This window comes from Arachis stenosperma, chromosome 7 (genome assembly GCF_014773155.1).
Source record: "Arachis stenosperma cultivar V10309 chromosome 7, arast.V10309.gnm1.PFL2, whole genome shotgun sequence".
NCBI lineage: Eukaryota > Viridiplantae > Streptophyta > Magnoliopsida > Fabales > Fabaceae > Arachis > Arachis stenosperma.
In genome coordinates this window covers 48,127,816-48,141,498 of record NC_080383.1, presented here as the reverse complement: position 1 = coordinate 48,141,498, position 13,683 = coordinate 48,127,816, and the positions used below count along the sequence as shown (strand labels likewise).

The window sequence follows — 13,683 nt, the reverse complement described above, 5'->3', positions numbered from 1 at the left end:
TCAGACTTTGAGAGATCATGTTGACTTGCTGAGTCGACACTTTGTTCTGAGCCAATATGACATTCAGAGCATTAATTTCAAGAACTCTCTTCCTCTGAGGCGTCCCACTATTCACGGAATTCCTCTCAGAAGTGTACATGAATTGGTTATTTACAACCATGTCAATAAGTTCTTGAGCTTCTGCAGGCGTTTTCTTTAGGTGAATGGATCCACCTGCAGAATGGTCCAATGACATCTTGGAAAACTCAGATAAACCATAATAGAATATATCTAATATGGTCCATTCTGAAAACATGTCAGAAGGACACTTTTTGGTCATCTGCTTGTATCTTTCCCAAGCTTCATAGAGGGATTCACCATATTTTTGCTTGAAGGTCTGAACATCCACTCTAAGCTTGCTCAGCTTTTGAGGAGGAAAGAATTTATCCAAGAAGGCCGTGACCAGCTTATCCCAAGAGTCCAGGCTATCTTTAGATTGTGAGTCTAACCATGTTCTAGCTCTGTCTCTTACAGTAAAAGTGAAAAGCATGAGCCTGTAAACTTCAGGATCTACTCCATTCGTCTTAACAGTCTCACAAATCTGCAAGAACTTAGTTAAAAACTGGTAAGGATCTTCAGATGAAAGTCCATGAAACTTGCAATTCTGTTGCATTAAAGCAACTAATTGAGGTTTCAGCTCAAAATTGTTTGCTCCAATGGCAGGAATGGAGATGCTTCTTCTATCAAACTTGGACGTGGGTTTAGTAAAATTACCAAGCATCCTCCTTGCATTATTGTTGTTGGGTTCGGCTGCCATCTCCTTCTCTTGTTCAAAAATTTCAGAAAGGTTGCCTCTTGATTGTTGTAATTTAGCTTCTCTTGGATCAGCATCAACAAAGATGCCTTTTTCCTAATTCCTGTTCATATGAAAGAGAAGAGAACAAGAAAAGAAGAGGAATCCTCTATGTCACAGTAAAGAGGATCCTTATTATTAGTAAAAGAAGAAAGGGGATAGGAGTGAAGAAGAATGAATAGTCTGAATAAAGGGTAAAGGTAGGGGCAGTGATTTGAGATGAAAAGAGGTAAAGAGAAGTGTTAGTAAATAAATAAATAAATAGAAGAATAGAAGAAGGAGAGAATTCAAAAATTAATTTTGAAAAGGAGTTAATGATTTTCGAAAATTAAAGATAAGATAGAATTAAAATTAAAATTTAAAACAATTAGTTAATTTAAAATGAATTTTGAAAAAGGATGAGATATTTTCGAAAATTAGAGAGGGAGAAGTAGTTAGGTGGTTTTGAAAAAGATAAGAAACAAACAAAAAGTCAAATAGTTGGTTGAAAAAGATATTAAAATCAAACTTGAAAAGATAAGAAGATAAGAAGTTAGATAAGATATTTTGAAATCAAATTTTTGAAAAAAGATAAAATTTTGAAAAAGATATGATATAAAGATATGATAAAAAGATAAGATAAAAAAGATATGATAAAAAGATAAGATTTTTAAGAAAAAGATATATTGAAAAAGATTTAATTTTAAAAATTAAAATTGATTACTTGACTAACAAGAAACTAAAAGATATGATTCTAGAATTTAAAGATTGAACCTTTCTAAACAAGAAAGTAACAAACTTCAAATTTTTGAATCAAAACATTAATTGTTGATTATATTTTCGAAAATATGATGTAAAAGATAAGAAAAAGATTTTGAAAAATTTTGAAAAATATTTGTTTGAAAATTTTCGAAAAACAAAGATAAAATTGAAAAGATATGATTTTTGAAAAAGATTTTGAAAAGATAAAATTTTTAAAATTGAAAATTTGATTTGACTTGTAAGAAACAACTAATTTTAAAAATTTTTGACTAAGTCAACTCAAATTTTCGAAAATTATGAGAAAATTAAGGAAAAGATATTTTTTTATTTTTTTGAATTTTTAATGATGAGAGAGAAAAACACAAATATGACCCAAAACATGAAAATTTTGGATCAAACCACAAGATGTATGCAAGAACACTATGAATGTCAAGATGAACACCAAGAACACTTTGAAGATCATGATGAACATCAAGAACATATTTTTGAAAAATTTTTGATGCAAAGAAAACATGCAAGACACCAAACTTAGAATTCTTTAATGCTTGGACTCTAACAAACAAAAAATGCATATGAAAAACAACAAAAGATACAAAACAAGAAAACATCAAGATCAAACAAGAAGACTTACCAAGAACAACTTGAAGATCATGAAGAACACTATGAATGCATGAATTTTCGAAAAATGCATAATAATTTTTAAAACATGCAATTGACACCAAACTTAAAAATTGACTCAAGACTCAAACAAGAAACACAAAATACTTTTGTTTTTATGATTTTCTAATTTTTTTTGTATTTTTATTATTTTTTCAAAAATTATATTTTAAAAAAAACGAAGATAAAGAAAAATTTTTGAAAGAATTTTGAAAAATTTTTTTGAAAAGAAAATAAAAGAAAATTACCTAATCTGAGCAACAAGATGAACCGTTAGTTGTCCAAACTCGAACAATCCTCGGCAACGGCGCCAAAAACTTGGTGCACGAATTGTGATAATCAACAATGGCTCCAATGGCTTGGTGCTCTCAAACGTGAATCACACTTTGTCACAACTCTGCACAACTAACCAGCAAGTGTACTGGGTCGTCCAAGTAATACCTTATGTGAGTAAGGGTCGATCCCACAGAGATTGTTGGTATGAAGCAAGCTATGGTCATCTTGTAAATCCCAGTCAGGCGGATTTAACTAAATTAAGAGGTTATTGATTTTTTGGAATAATAATAAAATAAACAAAAAGTAAAGATAGAGATACTCATGTAATTTAATGGTGGGAATTTCAGATAAGCGTATAGAGGTGCTGTGTTCCTTCTGAATCTCTGCTTTCCTACTTCTTCCTTCCAGTTTTTTATCACTCCTTTCTATGGCAAGCTGTATGTAGGGCATCACCGTTGTCAATGGCTACATCCCATCCTCTCAATGAAAATGGTCCAAATGCTGTGTCACAGCACCACTAATCATTTGTCGGTTCTCAATCAGGTTGGAATAGAATCCAGTGATTCTTTTGCGTCTGTCACTAGTGCCCAGCCTTCAGGAGTTTGAAGCTCGTCACAGTCATTCAATCCCAGAATCCTACTCGGAATACCACAGACAAGGTTAGACTTTCCAGATTCCCATGAATGCCGCCATCAATTCTAGCTTATACCACGAAGATTCTGATTAAGGAATCCAAGAGATATGCGCCCGATCTAAGGTAGAACGTAAGTGGTTGTCAGTCACGCACGTTCATAGGTGAGAATGATGATGAGTGTCACGGATCATCACATTCATCAAGTTGAAGTGCAATGAATATCTTAGAACAGGAATAAATCGAATTGGATAGAAAATAGTAGTAATTGCATTAAAACTTGAGGTACAGCAGAGCTCCACACCCTTAATCTATGGTGTGTAGAAACTCCACCGTTGAAAATACATAAGTGATGAAGGTCCAAGCATGGCTGAATGGCCAGTCCCCAAAACGTGATCACAGGATCAACAATATAATTCAGGATCCAGCATGTCTAATATGATAGTAAAAAGTCCTATTTATACTAGACTAGCTACTAGGGTTTACAGAAGTAAGTAATTGATGCATAAATTTACTTCCGGGGCCCACTTGGTATATGTTTAGGCTAAGCTTGATCTATCCATGAGATGAGGCTTATCTTAGAGTTGAACGCCGAGTTGTAACGTGTTTTGGGCGTTCAACTCTGGTTCATGACGTGTTTCTGGCGTTTGACTCCAGAGTACAGCATGGAACTGGCGTTGAGCGCCAGTTTACGTCATCAAATATCGAATAAAATATGGACTATTATATATTGATGGAAAGCTCTGGATGTCTACTTTCCAACCCTATTGAGAGCGCGCCATTTGGAGTTCTGTAGCTCTAGAAAATCCATTTTGACTGCAGGGAGGTCAGATTCCAACAGCATCAGCAGTCCTTTGTCAGCCTCCTTCTCAGAGTTTTGCTCAGGTCCCTCAATTTCAGCCAGAAAATACCTGAAATCACAGAAAAACACACAAACTCATAGTAAAGTCCAGAAATGTGAATTCAGCATAAAAACTAATGAAAACATCCCTAAAAGTAACTAGATCATACTAAAAACTATCTAAAAACAATGCCAAAAAGCGTATAAATTATCCGCTCATCAGGTATCCGTTAATCCCTTCAGCCTTCTAAGCTACAAGGTATTTAAGCCTATTCTCAAGGTATTGCTGCACCTAAAATGATATGGAATATTTCAAAAAATAAGTCACTATTGAAAAGCATTGTAGTGCTACGATGGAACTTACAATGGGATCTATATCTTCGACATCAGTAGATGCTTCTACTGCCCACAGTTATCAATTTATAAAGTTAAAATTGCATATTGCTACATAATGCAGAGAAGAAAATGGAATAAAGGACGTTAATTTACCTTTTGGCCTTCTCTTCCTCCTTGCGCTTTCTCTCTTTTTCTTTCTCTTTGATCTTCACTCCACGCTTCAATGCACTAAAAACAAAGCGAACCAAAAAAATTATATGAAATTTCATGCGACGAAATGAAGTGGTGATAGGTAAAGAGCAAATTGCACTAGAGATGAAATGAGTTGGTGAACTCACTTCTTGCTTATGGGCTCACCGCCGAGGGCTTAAGCTGTGGTCACCGACGGAGAAGGAATTGGAGTTGGAGTTGGAGTTGGAGCTGCAGCCTCCAATGACGAAGGAGGAGGAGATGCCATTGAGGGAAAAATGATTGCCAGAAGAATAATGAATGAAAACAGTGCAGTGAACTCGGAGAATAAGAGTTCTCATACCAACTCAATCCACTATAAGGCCATTTTCAATTAAGAATTAGGGACAATTAGATCTTTATCAAATTTTATTGTATCTCATGTTAGTCCTCATCTATTTTAGAATTGTCAGTACAAGAGATAATAGACATCTCATCCACTCAACTATTCACATAGGCATTTTTCGTTAACCTTTAAAGTTGGACTCAACAAAAGGATCGTGGTATCCTAAACTTTATAAAGACAGAAACTTATTTGAGATTTTTAAATTCTCAAGAATTGCGTTGTCCCTCTAGGTAAAGGTTAAAAACAGGAGCAGGTGTTTACTAGAAAATATAAGGAATTTCAGGTATTTTTCATTAAAATACCTTTCATTTGTACATCTACCTATCCCTCCCTCACCTACCTTCTCGTTGTACATACCATCTCTATCCTCCTCAATCAACACCGCTCCATCTTCTGCCACTCGTTTTCCTCCCTCCACCCTTCTCCATCATAACAACAACCAAAACCCAGCAACAAAGCTGTCCCCTGCCCATTCAAATTCGCCTTTTCCCACATCCACCGTATCAAAACACAAAAAGGATGGTTACTATGCTGCCCTTTGTGGATCAATATCCTTGAACCCAACGAGACAGTTTTTCATGCCATTGAACTTCGCCAAAATCAAAGACGACGAGGACTCGCTTAGGCACGTCGAGCAAAATCTGGATCTCAATTGGATCTTAATTGATTCAAATTGAAGCGTGTGGCAATGTCAACGCTGCGACAATTGCTGACCAGAGAGGGGAAGGTGGTGTATGCGGTGGGAGTGGAGGAAGGAGAAGCATAGTACATGATGAAGGATGAACAAAAACAAGCTTCGCAAGGATGAGAAAAAGAAACGAAATGAAGAGACAATTCTGTCTTTAAAAAATGTAAAAAAAAAAAAAAAAGAACTGTTGAAATGGAAAGGATATATTTAGGACGATTTTGAACGATAGGGGCTATTTGAATTGAGTCAAAACTATAAGGATCAAATAGCATTTAACTCAAAAAGAAAAACAGTACGCATGAGTTATTTACCCCAAAAGTTTTGCTTCCTTGATGTGTTGAGTTTATATTCAATTTGGCCTCTAAAATTTAAGGTTTGACTCAAATTGACCCCTAAAATTACAATTGACTCAATTCCGTCTCTAAAATTTATAATAGTAACTCATATTAAGCCCTAGTTTGATTTTTGTAAATGGCGTGTTGATTTCGTACGTTAACTTATCAAGATTTGGATCCATCGCCTAAATTTCATATGACTAAGACCTACTAGACCTCCTAAAAACTTAATTAGCTCCCAACATCCTCATGAAAATGACAATAACAAGTTCAATTTGAAAATTTTATGGCTCTGGGAGTAACAATCAAGCTTTTGGAGATCTAATAAATCTTGATCACATGGAAGTTAGGGAAGGAATCTAAATCGTAACAGATTAATGTACAAAATCTACACGTTGTTAACGGAGATTAGCTCAAGGGTTAATGTGAGTTACGATTGTAAATTTTGAGGTTCAATTTAAGTCTATTGAAATTGTAAAGGTCAAATTGAATTCGATTTTCAAATTTCAGGAGACAAATTGAGTATTAACTCTGACATGTTACATGCTCAATTATGGTGGCAAATTAAATGAATTTGGATAAATTTTTTCAATGCGAAGGATTTTCTAACATAAATAATTAAAAATCCTGAGTACATTACTTGTTTAACAATTAAATTAAAAGAATTATTAAACTAACATCTTAAGAAGAAGCCCTAGAATGAATTCTATATGAAATTATAGGGCACAAAATTATGCAAAAGCACTTAATTAAAAGCCTCCATATATTAATTGCTGCTAATGGAATCTGAAAAGAACATCCAAAAGTTAATTAGGCCCATTTGGCCAGTAGTGACATGCAACCGGCGCCTAACAGAAGTGAGATATTCGCTCCTAATTGGAGCTTCAAATTATTTTGCAGCTTTGGACTCATAAAATCTGCTGCTAGAAGATCAACCAATGCCATGTAAATGAGGATTCCAGCAGAAGCTGAATTGAAGACCCCTTCAACAATTAGAGAAGTTGGGCTATTCTCTTTGTACACACTTGATATCCCTATCCCAATCGCTATTCCAATCGGCGTTGTTAAGGAGAAAAAGGTTGCCATAATTGCTGTTGACCTAGACTCAAACTTTGCCTGAACAAAATAAATATTAATATATTCTCTATTTAGCGATCATCATAATTAAGCACATAGAAAACAGGTACATAATGTTGTTTTCTTTAAGAAAATTGACAAAGTGTATCTCACTTTAGAGACATAGTATCATTTATCTTCTAAATCACATTCTTCTAATTATGTTCCTTGTTAACTTCTAAACCAAAACAAGTAACCTTTTGTATCTCAAGGTATTAATTTCAAAAATCAGGAAAATAGTTTTAAGAAAAATGTTAAATGAACAAATTATTTTAGTTAAATTAGTCTAATAGTTAAATTAGTCTATTAGACTAATTTAACTAGACTAGGTTATCAAAATAACTTGGTTATTTATCATCAAGGTAATATTAAAAGTTTCTAAGCATAAATACTAAGGTGGTGGCGATTCTATAATTGTTATGATTGTGGAAGTTATAATAACTATAAAACTTTGATAATCCTTAAAAGGTATATACAACTAGAATTAAGATTATATTTTTTTATTATTTATAATACCTTTTAATTTAAAAATATGAAGTGTGAAAATGTGACTAATTTTATCTATATTTTTTTTAATTTTATCTAAATAAAAGTGCTGTCCTCCTAATTTTTTTTTATTTATTTATAATAGAAATAAAATTCAGTGTTTTTTATAAAGAAGACTAAAATAAATTTGATTTTTACAAAAAAAAAGACTAAATGCATCGAAAACTTCAGTTTCTTAGCTAAATCCTGGTTTAAAATATATTTGAGATAGTATATAATAATGTATAAAATCAAAAGGTCATTCACTGTACAATAACTGATTGGTTTTTGTCTTTTTCTAGCTACTTTGGTGAGCCTAAAAAGTGAGATTCATTATTTCACTCCATTACTAGTACTATATAAAAAAAATGACGATGTTGTCATCATAGCAACATTTCGTAAGCTATTTCTCCTATTTTCCAAATTGTGCATTGGAAATCACACCGAACTAACCATTTTCTTTCACTTGCAAATTTTCCAATATCAAAAGAAGAAACAATACATAATTTCACATTTTTTCTTATTATATTCTTAAGTCTTAACGCAGTATATGATCTCATGACATCAACATAACAATTCAGGTAAAAGACCGAATTGTTGAGTTTGAATCCAGAGTTCAGTTATCACCCTTTTATATGTTTTAATTTATTTGAGTTTGAAATTCTATATTCAACTCATGTTTCTCTTTTATAAATAATTTGGAGTTTTACTATCTTTATTTATTTTAAATGGAAGAAAAATATAGAAATTGCAGAAATTAAAAATATGATAATTCAATCATATGAGAAGTATGTGAAATTTATTATGAGGTAAGTAATAGTGTAACACATTTACGGTACCAATTAAAAAATAAAATACCAGTTATTACTAAATTTTTTTTTTTTTGGGGGTCATAAGTTACTACTAAATTTAAATACCTGAGATATGCAACCACCAAGGCCCATGCCCTCAAAGAATTGATGAAAAGACAAGGCAACCAAGAGAGGCTTAATGCTATCAATGCTATTTGCAGTTCCCAAAGATATTCCAATTATTACTGAGTGGACCACTATTCCTATCTCCAACACCTGAAACACCCACAAAACACCAAGCCAAAGTCCACACAAGCCCCCAAAGTCAATAATTAATTATAATTGATTGAAAAAAATAACAAAAACATGGGGTCCCCGTTAGGGTTAATTTTTAACATATCAGTGATTTAAATGTAAAACACAAAAATATTTAATTATTTTAGTATTTCATATTTTTATAGTAGTAATCACTATAATAATATAGACTATTTTTTAAGATTATTATGTGTCAAAAAAATTAAAAATAGTCAAAAAAATAAAAGTTGACACTATTTTAACTATGAAAATATGTTAATAAAAGTTTTGTCAAATAGTATTTTTAACATATAAGTAATTGTAAAAAAAAGTTTAAATCTTATTTTAATAAATATTAGCCATCAAAAATAATTTGCTAGAAAATTTTGAGAATATATTTTTTGATACTTATTAACCGTCAAAAATACTATTTATTTTGACACTTATTGACCATAAAAAATTCTTAACAAAAATTTTTAACAAAGAATGAGATGAGATATTGAAATTAAAGAATAAATTGAGATTTTGAAGATGAAGAATGAGTAGTATGATCCCAAACTCAGAGCAGTGTGATGCCAAAATTGATGGAACTTAACGAAAAAAGGAATAATGGAACAAGTTGAAAATAAATAAGTGTCAAAATTGAGAAGTAATTTTCTACAATTAAATTATTTATCAAAAAAGCATAGAGAATTTGACATTTGTGATATTTGTCAAAAATGTATATTTACTTTTATACTTAACTATGGCTATTAAAAAAATCATATTAAAATAATTTTTTTTTGTAGTGAATAATATAAATTAATATTGTAATTTTGTAATAAAATATTTTTTTAATTATAAAACGACAAAACGTTATCTATAAAAAGTTAAAAACCCACAACAATATAATACATAATTTAAGTTATTTTTGAAAAAGTTATCCCCGAATAATTCAATAATAAAAAAGCAGTGAAATATAATTACTTTTAAAATGCTTGTTAGTTGTTAAGAAACAATTTTTTGATTTGTTTTATTGAATGTGTATGTTGAAACCAAAAGCCAATGTCTAACGAATGCCGTAATGCATGAACTGATTTTTTTTTTTATTTATATTGTAACAAATTTTGTGATGTGTTTTTATATTTTAGTATAGATGAGTTTTACGAAATTTTTTTTTAATATTGTATTATTATGAGTGAAATTTTTTATGATGAACTAAATTGTATGTTAAATATTACTATAGTCATTTACAAATCGTCAATGACGTTTTGTGTTTATTCAATTAAAATAATATTTTTTTAACAAAATAACAATGACGTTTTATATTTTAATAATTAAAATAATATTTTTTATTATAAAATGTCAGTAACGTTTTGTTCTTTTATGATTAAAAAAAAATTTATTGTTAAACATCAACGACATTTTGTGTTACCACCACAGCCGTATAAAATACTAAAATAATCAAATATTTTTTATATTTCACATTAAAATTATTCATATATAAAAATTTTAGCCGAATTTTGTACTACTATGAGATTTTTTATTCTTTAAAAAACACAAAATGTCACCTACATTTTGTATGTAAAAGATATTTTTTAATTATTTAAATACAAAATGGTCCTAACATTTTATTAAAAAATATTTAATTTTTTTAATTTAAAAATATAAAACGTCAATGAAATTTGGTTGTTTTTAATTTTTTTAATTAAAAAAAATTAAAAATAATAGAAAAGGAATCATCAAACTATGAATGACCTAATAACAGTGTATTCCTTTTAAATAAAATTCATTATGGCCCTTATTAATAATTTTAGCATATTTTATTTTTTTTAGCGATTTTTGTTTTTCCTAATTTTCTCAAGAATAAATAGATAAAATAATTAAAGAGAATAAGTATTAATAAAATTATATAGTTCAATAAATTTATTTATTTTTATCATTTATAATTTTATTTCAATTCAAATTAAAAACTTACAGATCTATAAAATTTCTACAAGTATTTAATTATATCCTTTGATTATTCCTGCTCCATTGTTTTCAATTTTCTTAATTAAAAAAATTGAAAATAACCAAAACGTCATTAACGTTTTTTATTTTCGGATTTAAAAAAAGTACAAAATAAAAACGACACTACCATTGTGAATGAAAATTTTTAATATTTTTTTAATCAAAATATTTGTTGTATTAAAATAATTAAAAAAATATTTTTTACATAAGGTGATGATTTGTACTTTTTAAAAAGTAAAAAGTCTTATAGCCATGTAAAATTCATCTACACTAAAATGTAGAGGCACATCACATACTTTATTATAATATTAAAAAAAATAGCCCACTAAAGTCACTTTAATTTAGTGTATAATTTTTGTCTTTATTTTTTTTTTAAAAATACTTTTATTTATATATGTATTTATAGAAATAAAATTCGTTATTACTAAAATGGAATGGTCCATTAGTAAGGTTTTATTTGGGTGAACTTGTAAAAAAAGATTTTTTTTGAGTTATTTTTTTTTAAAAGATCTTATGAAAAAGTAAAAGTAATTTTATATTTGGATATCTCATGTAAAAAGATCTTTTATCTATTAATTATATTTGTGTTTAACAATATAAAAGTACTTTTTGTTTATTTATTATACGAAAAATATCTTTTTTTTAAAGAAAAAATATCTTTTAAAAAAATGTAAATTACAACCTTTTAAAAAGATTTTTTTATTTTTTAGTGCTTTTACTTTTATTATTGAAAATTTGTCAAACACGCTAAAAAATAAAAAAATCTTTTTTTCATTAAAAAAAAATTATCAAGATAACGACATGCAAACAAGCACTAAATATATTTAGCGCTTATTAATATAATAATTAATAATAAAAATATTATGTATGCACTAAAAATTAATTATTATGTGTACATTAAATTTTATTAATGTATAATTTATATTTTAATATATATCCTCTTTTAATAACTGATATTAGTATGCCTCTAACAAGATTCTTATATATAATAACAAGTGATCGATGTTTTACATATTTTAAAACATAGTTTATATTTTAATATATATTACATATAAATAATTAAAAAAATATTAAAAATCAACAAATTTTATGATTTATAATTAATAATTAGTTATTATTAATATTTTTAATTGTATGAGATTTTATTTAAAATGGTGTGTAATTATTCATTTTTTTTTAATTAATTAAATATTGGCTAAATTTTAATCAAAATACCCCTCCTAAACTAATTAATTTGATAATCGATTTTTTCCATGTACAACTTAGTAAATTACTTCTGAATTAACAACAGTGAAGATCACTAGGATTCTAAATCACTACGGGTAACAAACAGAAAATAGTTTCATTTCTCGATAATAGGGAGAAAAAAAAATCTTACTTGCGATATGATTCTCTTCCTAATTAGTTCTGATGTTACCAAACCCCGGGAAGAATTAGCTGAACCATGAGCATGACCATGTGTGGCATGTGTATGAACATGTATATGACCAACATGAGCATCATGACCATGACCATGATCACCCATTTCTTCATCATCAGCAGTAGGAACCTGCTTTGAAATATTAAAGTGTTGCCTATGATAATAGCCACTGGCAAAAGAATCCACCATCAAAGTTCCAATGGAAGCTAACATGGCAACAAAAGCAGCAAAAGGGAAGTTCCCCCACATGGGATCAAGCTGCGTAAGGCATGGCGAATTCAAGCTCTCAAAGGCGTCCGGTAGAATATGGATGAAGCCAGTGGAGAGAATGACGCCGGCCGCAAACGCCTTAATCATGAAGAAGATGTCGTTCTGAGGGTTAAGTGCTGGGATTCTCTTGCTCACCAATGGTAGGCTTACGCCTAGTCCGCCCGCCACCAGAACGGAAGCTATGGACATGATTTTATAGTGAAGAATGACTTCTATTGGATTTGAACCGTCCTTGGGTTTGATTTCTTGTGTTGTGTGATCACATGTGCAGCTACATGAACCCATGGTTGGGAACATGAAGACAAGAATAATACATGGGCATAGAAAGTTGAAGATGGTAAATGATGAACAAGCTTGGGAGTTCATGTTCATCTTTCTTTTTCTTTTTCTTTTTCTTTTTTTAATTTGTTTTTTGGGAAGGGGGAAGAGAGAGAAAAAGGGGGGGGGGGGGGGTTGAAAAGGGGAAGTTGGATGGTGTAGGAAAGTAGGGAATGTATGACCGTGTGAGAAATATTTATAAGATTTTTGCTAACGAGAAATATATAAAGGTTTTTCTCTTTTAATAATTAATTAAATTTTGATTGGCTCTCGTAGAAAGAAGTTGCTAACAGCTTAATCAGCCTCAAATGCAAAGGAATAATAATCTATTAACAAAAGCATAGATGCATGATGATGGACAAACATTCTGCGTTTCTTATTTGTACAAAACAATATAAAAAATATTAAAATATCAAACAATATACACAAATTTTAGATGCTATATAAATTATATATAATTTTGTCTTTAACTCAATACTAGTTAATATTTCATTTTTCGTTTACTAAAAACATTGACTTCCTAGTCTTTTTCAAAATTATATTATAAGTAGTTTAACTTAAGGCATTATTTTATTCACTGTAAAAAAAATTATTTAAATGTAGTTTATTTATAAAATAGGTTACGTTTTTTGTCGTGTTGCCCTTTTATATAAAAAAAATACATAATTTTAGTATTATTTAAAAAATATAGTCTTAAATATTATAGAAATCACTTATAAGATGTAAGGTATATTAATAAACAAACTTGTAATGATTTTAAATTTTATCGAGACAATTTGATCGTATGTTATTAGTGGTCCTTAAAATTTTCATTACCAAAGTCTATTATAACTGAGAATGAATATTCTCAAGTGAAAAGCTTATTTAGCATTATTGATTAGATGTTTTTGTGGGTCTATATTTACCCATATTTTTTAATTAATGATATAAACCAAAGTTTTAGAAAGATCATACGATACGATTGATTCTTTACCTAATAATTGTTGTTTAGTAAAAAAAATATTAAAAAATTATCAAAATTTATTATTTTAATTATTAATTAATTATTA

The 13,683-nt window shown here is 29.5% G+C and overlaps 1 protein-coding gene across 1 annotated transcript; it reads right to left on the bottom strand.

Moving 5' to 3' along the window:
* Nucleotides 1-6,543: 6,543 nt before the first annotated feature.
* On the bottom strand, nucleotides 6,544-12,725 carry LOC130941510 (zinc transporter 1). Its single transcript, XM_057870043.1, has 3 exons — nucleotides 12,005-12,725; nucleotides 8,470-8,619; nucleotides 6,544-7,027 (listed from the first exon to the last, which is right to left on the bottom strand). Exons 1-3 carry the CDS (start codon nucleotides 12,686-12,688, stop codon nucleotides 6,722-6,724), a joined length of 1,140 nt encoding a protein of 379 aa, XP_057726026.1. The 5' UTR covers nucleotides 12,689-12,725; the 3' UTR covers nucleotides 6,544-6,721.
* Nucleotides 12,726-13,683: the final 958 nt, after the last annotated feature.